General features: G+C 39.4%; 1 protein-coding gene across 1 annotated transcript in view; it reads left to right on the top strand.

The window, feature by feature from the left end:
• The first annotated feature begins 13,894 nt into the window (after positions 1–13,894).
• Positions 13,895–17,393, top strand: part of FGF12 (fibroblast growth factor 12) — a 566,332-nt gene continuing 562,833 nt past the window's right edge. The window contains exons 1-2 of the mRNA XM_030860642.2: positions 13,895–14,047; positions 14,194–14,336. Of these exons, the coding sequence (XP_030716502.1) occupies positions 14,324–14,336 (13 nt within the window). The 5' untranslated portion in view covers positions 13,895–14,047; positions 14,194–14,323. The remainder of the gene's footprint in view (positions 14,048–14,193; positions 14,337–17,393) is intronic.

Genomic DNA, 17,393 nt, shown 5'->3' on the forward strand with positions numbered 1-17,393 from the left:
CTACATAAGAACAAGTCATTCTCTTCTCTTGATTTTACTAGTGAGAAACTGGTGATGTTTTAATCTTATTGGATCTATAACCCACAAAGAAAGATGCTTAAGTTAATTTCATAAACTTAGATTTTATATGTTGATTTCTCTTCTGAATTCTGATTTTCAGTATATCAATAAGATGGATGAACTATTCCATTTTTTTTTTTTTTTTTTTGGCTGCACTGCCTGGCTTGTGAGATCTTAGTTCCCTGACCAGGGATTGAACCTGGCCCTTGGCAGTGAAAGCGCACAGTCCTAACGACTGGACCACCAGGGAATTCCTCCATTTCCTGTTCTTTTTCATTTCCTTTCAGCTTGATTGCATTCAGACTCCCGTGGTCCTCCATTTAGAGCCTGGGTGACACCTGTTGCGTGATCTCCATTCTTTAAAATAATTAAAAAAGAAAACTCAAGTGTAACAAGGCACCATTCCATTAGCGATTCTGCCATCTCCATCTGTGCTGCCCCAAAATGTCTGCTTTCTGTACTTAAAAGACATTAATCTTTTGGCACAATTATCCAGAGCAAATAATGCTGGATGTAATAATAGCAAATGATTTGGCATGTGCATCAATATAGAAGTAGTGTTTACAAATGCACATTAATGTATTCTGCAAGAATACATCATCTTGCAGTACGCGGGCCTCTCACTGCTGTGGCCTCTCCCGTTGCGGAGCAACAGGCTCCGGATGGGGAGGCTCAGCGGCCATGGCTCACGGGCACAGCCGCTCCACCGCACGCGGGATCCTCCCGGATTGGGGCACGAACCTGCGTCCCCTGCATCGGCAGGCGGACTCTCAACCACTGCACCACCAGGGAAGCCCTACATCATCTTTTAAAATCTGCTTCTTGAGTATACATATGTCAAATTGAGAAACACCACATCCATTATTAGAAAGGTAAAGTGGCTTTTTGTATTCAGGGAGGACTTTTTTTTTTTTTTTTTCAGTACGCGGGCCTCTCACTGTTGTGGCCTCTCCCGTTGCGGAGCACAGGCTCCGGACGCGCAGGCTCAGTGGCCATGGCTCATGGGCCCAGCCGCTCCGTGACGTGTGGGATCTTCCCGGACCGGGGCATGAACCCGTGTCCCCTGCATCGGCAGGCGGACTCTCTACCACTGTGCCACCAGGGAAGCCCTCTTTTCTTTTCTTTTTTTTTTTTTTTTAATTTTTATTTTATATTGGAGTCTAGTTGATTAACAATGTTGTATTAGTGTCAGGTGTACAGCAAAGTGATTCAGTTATACATGTATCTATTCTTTTTCAAATTCTTTTCCCATTTAGGTTATTACAGAATATTGAACAGAGTTCCCTGTGCTATACAGTAGGTCCTTGTTGGTTATTTTTTTATTTTTTATTTTTGGCCACACCATGCGGCCTGTGGAACTTCCCTCACCAGGGATCGAACCTGCACCCTCTGCAGTTGAAGCGCTGAGTCTTAACCACTGGACCACCTGGGAAGTCCTGGTGATCTGTTTTAAATATAGCAGTGTGTACATGTCAGTCCCAAACTCCCAATCTATCCCTCCCCACCACCCATTCCTGCTGGTAACCATAAGTTTGTTCTCTGAGAGTCTGTTTCTGTTTTGTAAAAAAGTTCAGTTGTATTTTTTTTTTTTAAGATTCCACATATAAGCAATATCATATGATATTTGTCTTTCTCTGTCTGACTTACTTCACTTAGTATGATAATCTCCAGGTTGTTGTTTCTTAATCAGAGCAAACTTTGAGAAATGTTCGTACAAGGATTTTTCCACATTTCAAATTATTTCTTACAATTGAAATTATTGAAATTACTGGGTGTGAACATGTTTTAGAGCTCTTGATACATATTTCCAAATTGTTCTCCAGAAAGGTTCTATTAATTTATAACCTCAACAGTATGTAATAATGCTTACTTCAGCTCAGGTTTGGGCAGCACTGCATAGTAGTGTTTACAATTTTTTTCTAATTTAATTGACAGCAAATAGTTTCTCTGATTTCTTACATGTTTAAAGATACTTGTATTTTTTCTTTTTTATTGATATATGAATATATATATATTTTTTTAACATCTTTAGTGGAGTATAATTGCTTTACAATGTTGTTAGTTTCTGCTGTATAACAAAGTGAATCAGCTATATGTATACATATATCCCCACATCTCCTCCCTCTTGCACCTCCCTCCCTCTCCCCTTATCCCATCCCTCTAGGTGGACACAAAGCACCGAGCTGATCTCCCTGTGCTATTCAGCTGCTTCCCACTAGCTATCTGTTTTACATTTGGTAGTGTATATATGTCAGTGCTACTCTCTCACTTCATACCAGCTTACCCTTCCCCCTCCCCATGTTGTCAACTCCATTACCTACGTCTGCATCTTTATTCCTGTCCTGCCCCTAAGTTCATCAGAACCATTTTTTTTCTTTAGATTCCATGTATGTATGTTAGCATATGGTATTTGATTTTCTCTTCCTGACTTCACTCTGTATGACAGACTCTGGGTGTACCCACCTCACTACAGATAGCTCAATCTTGTTTGTTTTTTTTTTTTTAACATTTTTATTGGAGTATAATTACTTTACAATGGTATGTTAGTTTCTGCTTCATAACAAAGTGAATCAGTTATACATATATGTATATCCCCATATCTCTTCCCTCTTGCGTCTCCCTCCCTCCTACCCTCCCTGTCCCACCCTTCTAGCTGGTCACAAAGCACCGAGCTGATCTCCCTGTGCTATGCGACTTCTTCCCACTAGCTATCTATTTTACATTTAGTAGTGTTTATATGTCCATATATACACTACCACTCTCTCACTTTGTCCCAGCTTACCCTTCCGCCTCCCCGTGTTCTGAAGTCCATTCTCTAGTAGGTCTGCGTCTTTATTCCTGTCTTGCCCCTAGGTTATTCATGACCATTTTTGTTTTTTTAGATTCCATGTTTATGTGTTAGCATACAGTGTTTGTTTTTCTCTTTCTGACTTCACTCTGTATGACAGACTCTGGGTCCATCCACCTCACTACAAATAACTCAATTTCGTTTCTTTTTATGGGTGAGTAATATTCCATTGTATACATGTGCCACATCTTCTTTATCCATTCATCTGCTGATGGACATTTAGGTTGCTTCCATGTCCTGGCTATTGTAAATAGTGCTGCAATGAGCATTGTGGTACATGACTCTTTTTGAATTATGGTTTTCACAGGGTATATGCCCAGTAGTGGGATTGCTGGGTCATATGGTAGTTCTGTTTTTAGATTTTTAAGGAACCTCCATACTGTTCTCCATAGTGGCTGTATCAACTTACATTCCCACCAACAGTGCAAGAGGGTTCCCTTTTCTCCACACCCTCTCCAGCATTTATTTTTCGTAGATTTTTTTTCACCAAATTTTTTTAAACGTATTTATTAGAGTATAATTTCTTTACAATGGTGTGTTAGTTTCTGCTTTATAGCAAAGTGAATCAGCTATACATTTACAGATATCCCCATATCTTCTCCCTCTTGCATCACCCTCCCATTCTCCCTATCCCACCCCTTGAGGTGGTCACAAAACACCGAGCTGATCTCCCTCTGCTATGCTGCTGCTGCCAACTAGCTAGCTGTTTTACATTTGGTAGTGTATATAAGTCCATGCCACTTTCTCACTTCGTCCCAACATACCCTTCCCCCTCCCCATGTCCATTCTCTACGTCTGCATTTTTATTCCTGGCCTGCCCCTAGGTTCTTCAGAACCTTTTTTTTTTCTTTTTTTTAGATTCCATATATATGTGCTAGCATACGGTATTTGTTTTTCTCTTTCTGAGTTACTTCACTCTGTATGACAGACTCTGGGTCCACCCATCTCACTACCAATAACTCAATTTCTTTTTATGGTTGAATAATATTCCATTGTATATATGTGCCACATCTTCTTTATCCATTCATCTGTTGATGGACAGTTAGATTGCTTCCATTCCTGGCTAGTGTATATAGAGTTGCAATGAGCATTGGGGGACATGAATCTTTTTGAATTATCGTTTTCTCGGGGTATATGCCCGATAGCGGGATTGCTGGGTCACACGGTAGTTCTTTTCTTAGTTTTTTGAGGAACCTCCATACTGTTCTCCATAGTGGCTGAATCGATCTTTATTCCCACCAACAGTGAAAGAGGGTTCCCTTTTCTCCACAGCCTCTGCAGCATTTATTGGTTGTAGATTTTTTGATGATGGCCATTCTGACCAGTGTGAGGTGACACCTCGTAGTTTTGATTTGCATTTCTCTAATTATTAGTGATGTTGAGCATCCTTTCATGTGTTTGTTGGCAATCTGTATATCGTTGGAGAAATGTCTAGTGCCCAATTTTTGATTTGGTTGTTTGTTTCTTTGATACTGAGCTGCATGAGCTGCTTGTATATTTTGGAGATTAATCCTTTGTCAGGTGCTTCGTTTGCAAATGTTTTCTCCCATTCTGAGGGTTGTCTTTTTGTCTTGTTTATGGTTTCCTTTGCTGTGCAAAAGTTTTTACGTTTCATTAGGTCCCATTTGTTTATTTTTGTTTTTATTTCCATTTCTCTAGGAGGTGGGTCAAAAAGGATCTTCCATGATTTATGTCATAGAGTGTTCTGCTTATGTTTTCCTCTAAGAGTTTGATAGTGTCTGGCCTTACATTTAGGTCTTTCATCCATTTTGAGTTTATTTTTGTGTATGGTGTTAGGGAGTGTTCTAATTTCATTCTTTTACATGTAGTTGTCCAGTTTTCCCAGCACCACTTGTTGAAAAGACTGTCTTTTCTCCATTGTATATTTTTGCCTCCTTTATCAAAGATAAGGTGACCATATGTGCGTGGGTTTATCTCTGGGCTTTCTATCCTGTTCCATTGATCTATATTTCTGTTTTTGTGCCAGTACCATACTGTCTTGACTACTGTAGCTTTGTAGTATAGCCTGAAGTCAGGGAGCCCGATTGCTCCAGCTCCGTTTTACTTTCTCAAGGTTGCTTTGGCTATTCGGGGTCTTTTGTGTTTTCATATAAATTGTAAAATTTTTTCTTCTAGTTTTCTGAAAAATGCCATTGGTAGTTTGATAGAGATTGCATTGAATCTGTAGATTGCTTTGGGTAGTATGGTCATTTTCACAATGTTGATTCTTCCAATCCAAGAACGTGGTATATCTCTCCATCTATTTGTATCATCTTTAATTTCTTTCATCAGTGTCTTATAGTTTTCTGCATACAGGTCTTCTGTCTCCTTTGGTAGGTTTATTCCTAGATATTTTATTCTTTTTGTTGCAGTGGTAAATGGGACTGTTTCCTTAATTTCTCTATCAGATTTTTTGTCACTAGTGTATAGGAATGCAAGAGAGTTCTGTGCATTAATTTTGTATCCTGCTACTTTACCAAATTCATTGATTAGCTCTAGTAGTTTTCTGGTAGCATCTTTAGGATTCTCTATGTATACTATCATGTCATTTGAAAACAGTGACAGTTTTACTTCTTTTCAGATTTGGATTCCTTTTATTTCTTTTTCTTCTCTGATCGCTGTGGATAAAACTTCCAAAACTATGTTGAATAATAGTGGTGAGAGTGGGCAACGTTGTCTTGCTCCTGATCTTAGAGGAAATGCTTTCAGTTTTTCACCATTGAGAACGATGTTGGCTGTGGGTTTGTCATATATGGCCTTTATTATGTTGAGGTAGGTTCCCTCTGTGGCTACTTTCTGCAGAGTTTTTATCATAAATGGGTGTTGAATTTTGTCAAAAGCTTTTTCTGCATCTATTGAGATGATCATATGGTTTTTATTCTTCAATTTGTTAATATGGTGTATTACATTGATTGTGTATATTGAAGGATCCTTGCATCCCTGGGATAAATCCCACTTGATCATGGTGTATGATCCTCTTAATGTGTTGCTGGATTCTGTTTGCTAGTATTTTGTTCAGCATTTTTGCATCTATGTTCATTATTGATATTGGCCTTTAGTGTTCTTTTTGTGTGTCATCTTTATCTGGTTTTGGTATCAGGGTGATGGTGGCCTCATAGAATGTTTTTGGGAGTGTTCCTCCCTCTGCTATATTTTGGAAGAGTTTGAGAAGGGTAGGTATTAACTCTTCTCAAATGTTGGATAGAATTCACCTGTGAAGCCATCTGGCCCTGGGCTTTTGCTTATGGGAAGATTTTTTATCACAGTTTCAATTTCACTGCTTGTGATGGTCTGTTCATATTTTCTGTATCTTTCTGGTTCAGTCTTGGAAGGTTGTGCTTTTCTAAGAATTTGTACATTTCTTCCATGTTGTCCATTTTATTGGCATATAGTTTCTTGTAGTAATTTCTCATGAGCCTTTGTATTTCTGCATGTCAGTTGTTACTTCTTTTTCATTTCTTATTCTATTGATTTGAGTCTTCTCCCTTTTTATCTTGATGAGTTTGGCTAATAGTTTATCAATTTCCGTTTATCTTCTCAAAGAACCAGCTTTTAGTTTTATTGATCTTTGCTATTGTTTCTTTCATTTCTTTTACATTTATTTCTGATCTGATCTTTATGATTTCTTTCCATCTGCTAACTTCGGGGTTTTTTTGTTCTTCCTTCTCTAATTGATTTAGGTGTAAGGTTAGGTTGTTTATTTGAGATGTTTCTTGTTTCTTGAGGTAGGATTATATTGCCATAAACTTCCCTCTTAGAACTGCTTTTGCTGCATCCCATAGGTTTTGGGTCGTCATGTTTTCATTGTCATTTGTTTCTAGGTATTTTTTGATTTCCTCTTTGATTTCTTCAGTGATCTCTTGGTTATTAAGTAGTGTATTGTTTAGCCTCTATGATTTGTAGTTTTTACAGATTTTTTCCTGTAATTGATATCTAGTCTCATAGCATTGTGGTCGGAAAAGATACTTGATACGATTTCACTTTTCTTAAATTTACCACAGCTTGATTTGTGACCCAAGATATGATGTATCCTTGAGAATGTTCCATGCACACTTGAGAAGAAAGTGTAATCTGCTGTTTTTGGTTGGAATGTCTTATAAATATCAATTAAATCTATCTGGTCTATTGTGTCATTTAAAGCTTGTGTTTCCTTATTTATTTTCATTTTGGATGATCTGTCCATTGGTGTAGGTGAGGTGTTAAAGTCCCCCACTATTATTGTGTTACTGTCGATTTCCTCTTTTATAGCTGTTAGTAGTTCCTTTATGTATTGAGGTGCTCCTATTTTGGGTGCATATATATTTATAATTATTATATCTTCTTCTTGGATTGATCCCTTGATCATTCTGTAGTGTCCTTCCTTCTCTCTTGTAACATTCTTTATTTTAAAGTCTATTTTATCTGATATGAGTATTGCTACTCCAGCTTTCTTTTGGTTTCCATTTGCATGGAGTATCTTTTTTCCATCCTCTCACTTTCAATCTGTATGTGTCCCTAGGTCTGAAATGGGTCTCTTGTAGACAGCATATATATGGGTCTTTTTTTTTTGTATCCATTCAGCAAGCCTGTGACTTTTGGTTGGAGCATTTAATCCATTCACGTTTAAGGTAATTATCGATATGTATGTTCCTATGACCATTTTCTTAATTGTTTTGGGTTTGTTTTTGTAGGTCCTTTTCTTCTCTTGTGTTTCCCACTTAGAGAAGTTCCTTTAGCATTTGTTGTAGAGCTGGTTTGGTGGTATTGAATTCTCTTAGCTTTTGCTTGTCTGTAAAGCTTTTGATTTCTCCATGGAATCTGAATCAGATCCTTGACAGGTAGAGTAATCTTGGTTGTAGGTTCTTCCCTTTCATCACTTTAAGTACATCGTGCCACTCCCTTCTGGCTTATAGAGTTTCTGATGAGAAATCAGTTGTTAACCTTATGGGCGTTCCCTTGCATGTTATTTATCGTTTTTCCCTTGCTGCTTTCAATAATTTTTCTTTGTCTTTAATTTTTGCCAGTTTGATTACTATGTGTCTCGGTGTGTTTTTTCTTGGGTTTATCCTGTATGGGACTTGCTGTGCTTCCTGGACTTGGGTGGCTATTTCCTTTCCCATGTTAGGGAAGTTTTCGACTATAATCTCTTCAACTATTTTCTGTGGTCCTTTCTCTCTCTCTTTTTCTGGGACCCCTATAATGCGAATATTGTTGCATTTAATGTTGTCCCAGAGGTCTCTTAGGCTGTCTTCATTTCTTTGCATTCTTTTTTCTTTATTCTGTTCCTCAACAGTTAATTCCACCATTCTGTCTTCCAGGTCACTTATCCGTTCTTCTGCCTCAGTTATTCTGCTATTGATTCCTTCTAGTGTAGTTTTCATTTCAGTTATTGTATTGTTCATCTCTGTTTGCTTGTTCTTTAATTCTTCTAGGTCTTTTTTAAACATTTCTTGCATCTTCTTGATCTCTGCCTCTGTTCTTTTTCCAAAGTTGTGGATCATCTTTTCTATCATTATTCTGAATTCTTTTTCTGGATGATTGCCTATCTCCATTTCATTTAGTTGTTTTTCTGGGGTTTTATCTTGTTTCTTCATCTGGTACATAGCCCTCTGCCTTTTAATCTTGTCTGTCTTTCTGTGATGTGGTTTTTGTTCCAGAGGCTGCAGAATTGTAGTTCTTTTTGCTTTTGCTGTCTGCCCTCTGGTGGATGAGGCTATCTATGAGGCTTATGCAAGTTTCCTGATGGGAGGGACTGGTGGTGGGTAGAGCTGACTGTTGCTCTGGTGGGCAGAGCTCAGTCAAACTTTAATATGCTTGACTGCTGATGTGTGGGGCTGGGTTCCCTCCCTGTTGGTTGTTTGGCCTGAGGCAACCCAACATTGGAGCCTACTCTGGCTCTTTGGTGGGGCTAATGGCAGACTCTGGGAGGGCTCACGCCAAGGAGTACTTACCAGAACTTCTGCTGCCAGTGTCCTTGTCCCCATGGTGAGCCCCAGCCACCCCCCACCTCTGCAGGAGACCCTCCAACACTAGCAGGTAGGTCTGGTTCAGTCTCCCCCGGGGTCACTGCTCCTTCCACTGGGTCCCGATGCACACACCACTTTGTGTGTGCCCTCCAGGAGTGGAGTCTCTGTTTCCCCCAGTCCTGTGGAAGTCCTGCAATCAAATCCAACTAGCCTTCAAAGTCTGATTCTCTAGGAATTCCTCCTCCCGTTTCTGGACCCCCAGGTTGGGAAGACTGACGTGGGGCTGAGAACCTTCACTCCAGTGGGTGGACTTCTGTGGTATAAATGTTCTCCAGTCTGTGAGTCACCCACCCAGCAGTTATGGGATTTGATTTTACTGTGATTGAGCCCCTCCTACTGTCTCATTGTGGCTTCTCCTTTGTCTTTGGATGTGGGGTATCTTTTTTGGTGAGTTCCAGTGTCTACCTGTCACTGATTGTCCAGCAGCTAGTTGTGATTCTGGTGTTCTCACAAGAGGGAGTGAGAGCATGTCCTTCTACTCTGCCATCTTGGTTCAGGGCCTATCACTTGTATTTTCTTCTTAGGGAGACTGTAGTTTTACCTTCACCCAAGGAAAAGAATGAAAACTTCCACACATAGTAGATAAGCAAGTTATGTTTGCTCTTTGAGGGACAGTCCCCAGTCTCTACAGCATTGTCATTCTTATATATGGCTTTGTCACATTGACTCATCATCTCTTTGTCTCGAAATTTTTATCATTTACTTTATTCTTCCTTCCTCTATAACTAATTTGTTTCAGCCTCCTAGACTGTTTGTGAAGGCATGGCCCTAGTCTTAGCATGCCTAAGAGATTCGTGAATCTGTGCCTTATTATTTATGGTCTTTGTCCAAGAGCAAACAGTGAGCACATTCATTAAGTGCTTGTGATCATCTTTCTGCTCTTGCAGGTCACTTATGATCCTGTTTATGCCATAAGGATTGCTGACTGATGCCTCCCATTTGCCAAATGAACTGGCTTTGTGGCTGTGGATAAAGCTTTATTTCATCAAACTCTCATTTACTTCTCAGGTATTAAATAAAACCTTCTAAGTTCCACACACTGTTCTAGATGCTGGAGATACAATAGTGAACACGTGGACATAGTTTTTGTCTTTGTGGAGCTCACACTTGGGTGACAGTTTAGAGTGATCCCCTCAATAGAAACTTTCAGCTGTTCCATCTTACAGTGAATATTCATTTGTAGTCATGAGTTGATCTTATTATCATCACCAAAATGAGTTCTAAATGGTCAACTGTAAGTTAGAAAAATTTTTAAGGCAGATGTTCAGTTATAAAAGATGAATAGTAGGAAAATAATTGGATGAAAAGAAAAGGTCACAAATTCCTCCTAGTTTATATTCAGGACTTCCAGAAGAGCATGGTAAACATGTGGGGAAAAAAATCTCTGTGGACTGGTAATTGATTTGACATATTAGCAAGGCTCTTTGAATTGTTAATTATAATTTAATAAGCTGATGTTAATTAATCCCAGTAATGTATATTGTTTCTGTACATTCTAGTAGAGAATAGAAAAGCTAGAGATTCTGAATATGCCCACATAACCAATCAGTTACATGGGTTAACCAGAATTAGGCTGGCATGTCAGTTTTGGTAGTGCTAGTCTCATTCAATTTTGTAATATAAATACTATGCCTGTATGATTTATTGTTCAAACTAGGGCAGTTTTTGATGGTGCAAGGCGGTACCCCCGAGTACAAGGGATCTAGGCCCACCTAATTCTTGGCATGTTGAAATAGCAAATTACCAGGCTACTAGACTATTTTTCCTTGTCCAAGTTCATCATCAAGCAAGTTCATCATAACCAGATGAAATGATTTCTTATTAACACTTTTATGAAGAAATTCTGCCCTTAAATCCTCTCCCGTTGGTGGGGTGAGTAGACCCTTTTCTTTTTTTAAAAAAATTGGGAAGACCTTGAAAGTTTCCAGCCTCTAATTCCTAAAACCTACAGCCTGGCTAACTGCCCAACTTTTGTGCTCCCACTCTACCTATGACAATCTCTATCTTATACCTTACCATGTATTTTAAAATCATTTATGTTTCTATCACCTTTATTAAGCTTTATGTTTCTCTAGGGCAGAGATTGTATTTTATTCATACTCTAACTTCTCTGTGTCTCTGATTGCTCATCTTTAAAATACAGATAACAGTACTAAAGTCACAAAGTTTTATGAAGAAAAAAATAATTAAAACATTTGGAAACCTTATAATAGTGCCTGGCACATAGTAAGTTCTTAGTAGTGTCAGCTCAATATTATTATCATCACTATTTGTTATCACAGTGCAAGTAGTCAATGTCATGTACACAAAACATGTACACTAAATATTAATTCATCAAACATTTATTAGTGTTTTCTATATTCAAGTCAATCTATACGAAGATGAATCAGGAGCCTATTTTTAAGTAAGGATGGGGAACAGGAATGAGATATGCACATAAAGATAATACAAAATAGAAAGTAACAGGTGATGTAAGAGAGGTAAATATATAGCAACATTGCTCTTACTATTAGAGAATATTTTCAGACTGAAAGGATCAGGGAGGACTGTAGGAGTGAGAATGAATTTTAGCTGAATCTTGAGGAAATTATAAGATTTTGATACGTAGACATCTGTGTTAGTGGTGTAAGGACGTGAAGATATTCCAAAAATGGCTATGTAAGTAAAGGTACACAAAAGGAGAATCTTGAAATCTGCTTAGGATAATGGCAAGTATTGTCTAGGGATTAAGCTTGGAGAAGACCTGAAAGGTAGTTTGGATCCAGATAATAGAAAGGTCTTGAATGTCACACCACAGATTTTGCATTAAATTTGATTTATTTTTCTATTTAATAAAGCATCTGGGTTTTAAAAATTATGAGTAAAAATAATGAAAGTTCATGAACTTGGAGGTTCTCCCTGTTCCCCTTCACTATAGATAATGGGGAGGTGGTAGTATGAGAAATCATCTTGGAGTCCATGCCAGGACCCTTAGGTTGTGAGCCTGGTTCTGCTCCACTGTGTGACTCTTATCAAGTCAAGTGCCCTGCTTGCCTCTCCATTTGTAAAATAATAAATATTAAGGGTGTACATAGAGGACTCTAAAGGTAACTCCTTCTCTAAAACTTTTGAGAGGGAAAGAACATGTAATGGGTGCAGTGCTAGGAGCAGAAGTTATTTATCCCAATGATATAGGCAATTATTCTTCAGGGTCTTCTCTTACTCTTAGCCTACTTCCAGAAACTATCAGAATTTAAAGAAACACTGAGTTTTGTGATTCCCCCCCAATATATATTTTTAATTAATTAGTTAATTTTTGGCTGCATTGGGTCTTTGTTGCTGCACACAGGCTTTCTCTAGTTGCGGTGAGCGGGGGCTACTCTTTGTTGCGGTGCATGGGCTTCTCATTGTGGTGGTTTCTCCTGTTGCAGAGCATGGGCTCTAGGTGCTCATGGGCTTCCGTAGTTGTGGCATACCAGCTCAGTAGTTGTGGCTCACAGGCTCTAGAGCGCAGGCTCAGTAGTTGTGGTACATGGGCTTAGTTGCTCCGCGGCATGTGGGATCTTCCCAGACCAGGGCTCGAACCCGTGTACCCTGCATTGGCAGGCGGATTCTTAACCACTGCGCCACCGGGGAAATCCTCCTCCAACTGTTTACTTGTGCATGTGATAGGAGAGCCGAAAGGTTGGTAGACTCTAGGCTGTGGCCTCTGTAATCCCATTCTCAAGCGTTTTGATTCCTCAGTGCTGAATCACAGCAGTTGATCAACAGGAGTCCTCCACCAATAGATGTCCATGTCTGGCTGAGCCATAATGATTAATATTTGTAATCATAGCCCTAAGGCATTGGAGAAGCCCCAGGATATCTTCTGATTCACCAAAGGAAGATGGTATTATAGTCCGCCTCAGGTTTCTTGTTGGGAGTACATTTTATTGTATTTCAATATTTTGAAAATTGGGATTAGACGTCTACTGTGGAGGGATCTTTGTGTAACCTGGGGTGTTTGATTAATTGGCACAGGTCTTCCATTAGCCATTCGGGATATTAGTTTTCTAGATTTGTTTTTATGCCTGAGAATAAGACTATTTTTCTCAAGGAGAGACTGACTGTTCTCAGGACAATTTGTTCTATTAAAAAAAAAAAAGGTAGTAAATACACTCTTGCCCTATTAAACATGTTGGAGATAAACTAAGTGTAGTGTGGGCTTTTAAAATGTTCTGATATGAAAAGAGTACTTTAAGGGATTTTTGGCTTTGAGAACTTCCCTAGAACCTTATACAAGAAAAACACTCTTCGTCTGCATCTTTATAAAAATGATTATTTATACAGCTTTAAAGCACTTATCAATAAAGGGCCTCCCCACCCGTGGGGACTCTGCTTCTTGGTAGACTGTTGGAAAGAAGCTAAAGCACCACACAATGTCCTCAGTGGCTTTGTTCAGAGAACTTTAGAAGCCCTGGAGCCTGTTCATGGAACAGTTTTGAGGTGGAGGCCAAAGGGATCTCGGGGAGGCAGGAAAACTCAGAGTAGCAAAGAAGTGGGAGAATATTAATCTTTGGTAGCTCCAGGGCTACTCCCACTCTATCCCTGAGGAAAAAAACAAAACAAATATGGAAATACAAAGAGAAACGTAAAGTCAGTGGGGGAAGTGGGTAGAAGAGGAGGAAGCATTCACATGAAAAGTTACTGCAGCAACTAGGAAGAGAACCCCAAATTGTGACCGTTAAATGGAATTTGTAAATACACTCCTCTTTTCTCCTTTCTGCTTCTGAATAAAACCATACCCAGCTCGGAGACCCCAGTTTCCTCCAAGGCTTCAGTAATCCATCCTGGAAAATCGTATTGGATTGATACACAATCCCAATCCAATCCATTTTCTAGTTTGCAAAGGAAAATCCGGTCCGGCGTTTATTTTTAGCAGCGCTCCCTGTGACCGAAAGCTACAGCTCTTCAGCGGGGATAACTGAGGACCGTATTGGGGAGAGAAGGGAAGAAGGGCGGGGGAGCGGGAGGCGGCCGAAGGGACTCCCTGCGCATGCGTGCCAGCGCCCATGCAAATCTGCTGTACATCCAGAGAGCAAAGTGGGATGATCTGTCACTACACCTGCAGCACCACGTTCGGAGGACAGCTCCTGCTTGCAGCTTCCAGACCCAGGTAAAAAAAACAAACGGAGCGGGCACCGTGCATGCATATCAATACCAGGTCTCAACCTATCCCCTGAAGAGGCAATCTGCTGCTGCTGCTAAGGGTCCTTTGGTGGCTGATTGCAGCTTCAAGGTTTAAGAAATCCCATCTTTCAGGAAGCCTGAGGGGAAGAAAGGAAGTACGGGCGAAATCATCAGATTGGCTTCCTGGATTTGGGAATCTGAAGCGGGCCCACATCTTCCGGCCAACTTCCATTGAACTTCCCAGCACTCGACAGGGACCGAAATGGAGAGCAAAGGTATGAGGCTGTCCCCATCGGGGGACTTCCCGCTGCATGTGCGTGTGGCCAGGGCAGCCCTCGGCGAGGGGACTGCAGTGCTTGGGGAGTGAGCATCATACTAGGTCGATAGGAGGAGATGCTATGTCCGTTGCAGCACCAGGGAAGTGTGGCAGGAAGGCGACTTCTTTTTAACTCCCACAGCTTGGAAGACAGTGTTTAATACTCCATCAGTTGCGTAGTGAAGTGTGATTTTTTTTTTTCTTTTTAGGTAGGGGGGTGGGAAGAGTCTTTAGATGGTGGGGGAGGTGAGATATGTTGATAAAGCCGTTTCTTTTCTGTAGAATGGATGGGTTCAAATAAATATATTTCATTTGCTTTAGGATTGCTGACAGGCACGTTTGTATCTGATATCCAATAATGCATTGCTATAGAAAAAATGTTTGGATTTCTCCACCCCCACCCCACGAAGATGGTATTTCTGGGTGTGTATGACCACATCCTACTGCATTTTGAAAATATATCAGCAGAGAAATTGGGTCTATTTGGAACAGTGTGCGTTAGAACTGACCTCTAAGAAGAACAGTGTATGGGAGTACTGCTTGGCTCCAGGCATGATGCATATTACTAGTTCTGGATATGTATATATTAATATTCTCCTCATAGCAAATCTGCATAATATACACATACTAACTGGTAAATGAACTGTAAAAATCAACTTCTGATGGCATATTTAACCATAAACAAAATGACTATTAAAATTGTAAGATTGGATAGCCTTTGGGTTTAACTCCATCTATGCAGGTCTCCTCCTCCTCCTCCTCTTTAAAACGCCCACCAGCTTGCAAGAGTCTTGAGTAATGTGGTCAGATATCCAGTAGGAATACTGGATGTATTTAATTGTGGTGAAATCAGAAGAAATGATGTCAACTTTTATGAAACTATATTCATTACCCAGAACTCGAGAAGCTATATTTGAAACAAGGTTTTATTTTTAAACCAAGAATGTCAGTCATTGTGGTAATGTGCTCAGGATCAGGGAGTGGTGGTGGGTTACCTATTTCTGGGCTGATTAATAAAACTGGAGCGTCAAATGATAGCAGGTACCTGTTCAATAAAGTATCTAATTAGAGGAGTTAAGTATTTCAACCTAGGTAAGCATTTTTAGTATGAAAATAACTGAGTCAACATGGATTCAGACAAGCTGGCAAATTTTAATTGGGATAATTTTATTCTGATATTTTGCTGATGGGCATTTCCTTGACTAACAATGATGTACATATATGAGAGATCCCGTGTCAATAAATGTACATGAGGCATATATTTATTAACTGTATTGTAGAATCCATTTTAAAACGAGAAGCCAAGTCTTAACTCATAGAGGTCTGTAATATTCCAGTTGATTAAGTATTTCTGGAACATGAGATTAAACAAAAGACAGTATCGTTTTACTAAGAAGCATTTTTTTTTGTATTTAGAGGACACCTGCTGTTTGATTATTAAACTTGGTTATTTGGCAGAGGTTCTTGGTAACATTTTTGCATCCAATTTATACACTAATTCCTGGCCCATCATAAAAGGAGGATGTATCTCTTAGTGATAATTTTTTATTTCTCCTCGTTTCCCATAAAATATGCTACATGTTATGCAGGGTTCCAGGTGGTTTATATCTCATGCTGATAACAGTAGCATTCTAGCTGTTCTGCCAGTCTTGGGATTTTGGAAAGGAGAAAGAATCTCAGAAGTTTATCTGGGAAGAATCAGGCCAGAAGTTCTATAGAAATCCAAATAGCAGTGATACAGGCATGAATCACAGCACTGACCCAAAGGCAGTTAATAATTTTGCCCCAAACCAATACTGTGGTCATTTTGCAGAGTTACCATAATTGCTTCAGGCAAAAGACACGGTGAAAGTCCTTTTACATGTTAGTTCTCAGACTTCCTTTGCAAAACTGAATTAGCCAGGTACTGATCATATGAAGAATGGCTAATTATTTACACATTGGTCTCACTTTCTGAGTTGATGCAAATGGCACAGCTAAAAATGGTAGCTAACTTGAAATTTTATTATAGAAGAAAAAAATGTGTATTAAGAAGAATGTATCCATATCCCATTTGAATTGGTGCATCTTAAGTACTTTATGCTACCATGTACAAACTTCTTCCCTCAACAGATTCAAATTTAATTCCAGGAAGACATTTTCAAATGTAAGCATATATATTTTTTTCTACTAGAAACTCTTTCAATACTCAAAGTATTATTACATGAGTCAGTTGAAAGTTCAAGAGTTCTCTATCCCAGAAAAAAGGCTAATGGCCCAATTAATCTTGACTCTTGTTGCCAGCATTTGACAACCTTCACATTACCTCCAGCATTTGAAAACCTTTCTTAGAGCACTTGTCCAGAGTCTCCAGCAAGTTGAGCATCAGTTATTTACAAATAAGGTCAATTTTTTTTGCTTCCTTATTTACTCTTTGCATCACTTCCTGTTATCAGGGTAAAGAGAAGAGGAAAATAAATCAATTGACCTAGCAATCAATTTACAGTGTAATTTCAGTGATCCTTATGTACCATGGTAATTAATATTGCCTCAGAGATTTGGGTTGGTGCGTAGCCTGAACAGCTTTGACAGAATTTGTGCCTTGCAGTGGTTCACAAACTTTGATGCACATTAGAATCATCTGGCATGCTTTTAGACATCCTCATGCCTGGTCAAACCCTTTCTTAGTTACGTCAGAATGTTAGGGTAGGAGAGAGGCGTAGGTGTTTATTTTGAAGATATCAGGTGTTACTGTGTTCGGGAATAACTCATTTAGACTCTTGATAATCAAAATGTGGTTTGATTTAGAAGTGCAGAACCTTGATCTTTACTCCAGGCTTACTGTATCAGAATCTGATTTTTAATGAAATCCCCAGGTTATTTGTATGCACATTAGTTTGAGAAGCATTGATTTACAGTGAGGAAAGAACTTTCCCTCTCTCTCTCTCTCTCTCTCTCTCTCTCCTTCTCTCTCTCTCTCTCTCCCGATCTTCTCTTTTTTTCCCCCCCTTTTCCTGTAACACATCTTTTCTTTGTC

The sequence above is a fragment of the Globicephala melas genome, chromosome 4, assembly GCF_963455315.2.
Source record: "Globicephala melas chromosome 4, mGloMel1.2, whole genome shotgun sequence".
NCBI lineage: Eukaryota > Metazoa > Chordata > Mammalia > Artiodactyla > Delphinidae > Globicephala > Globicephala melas.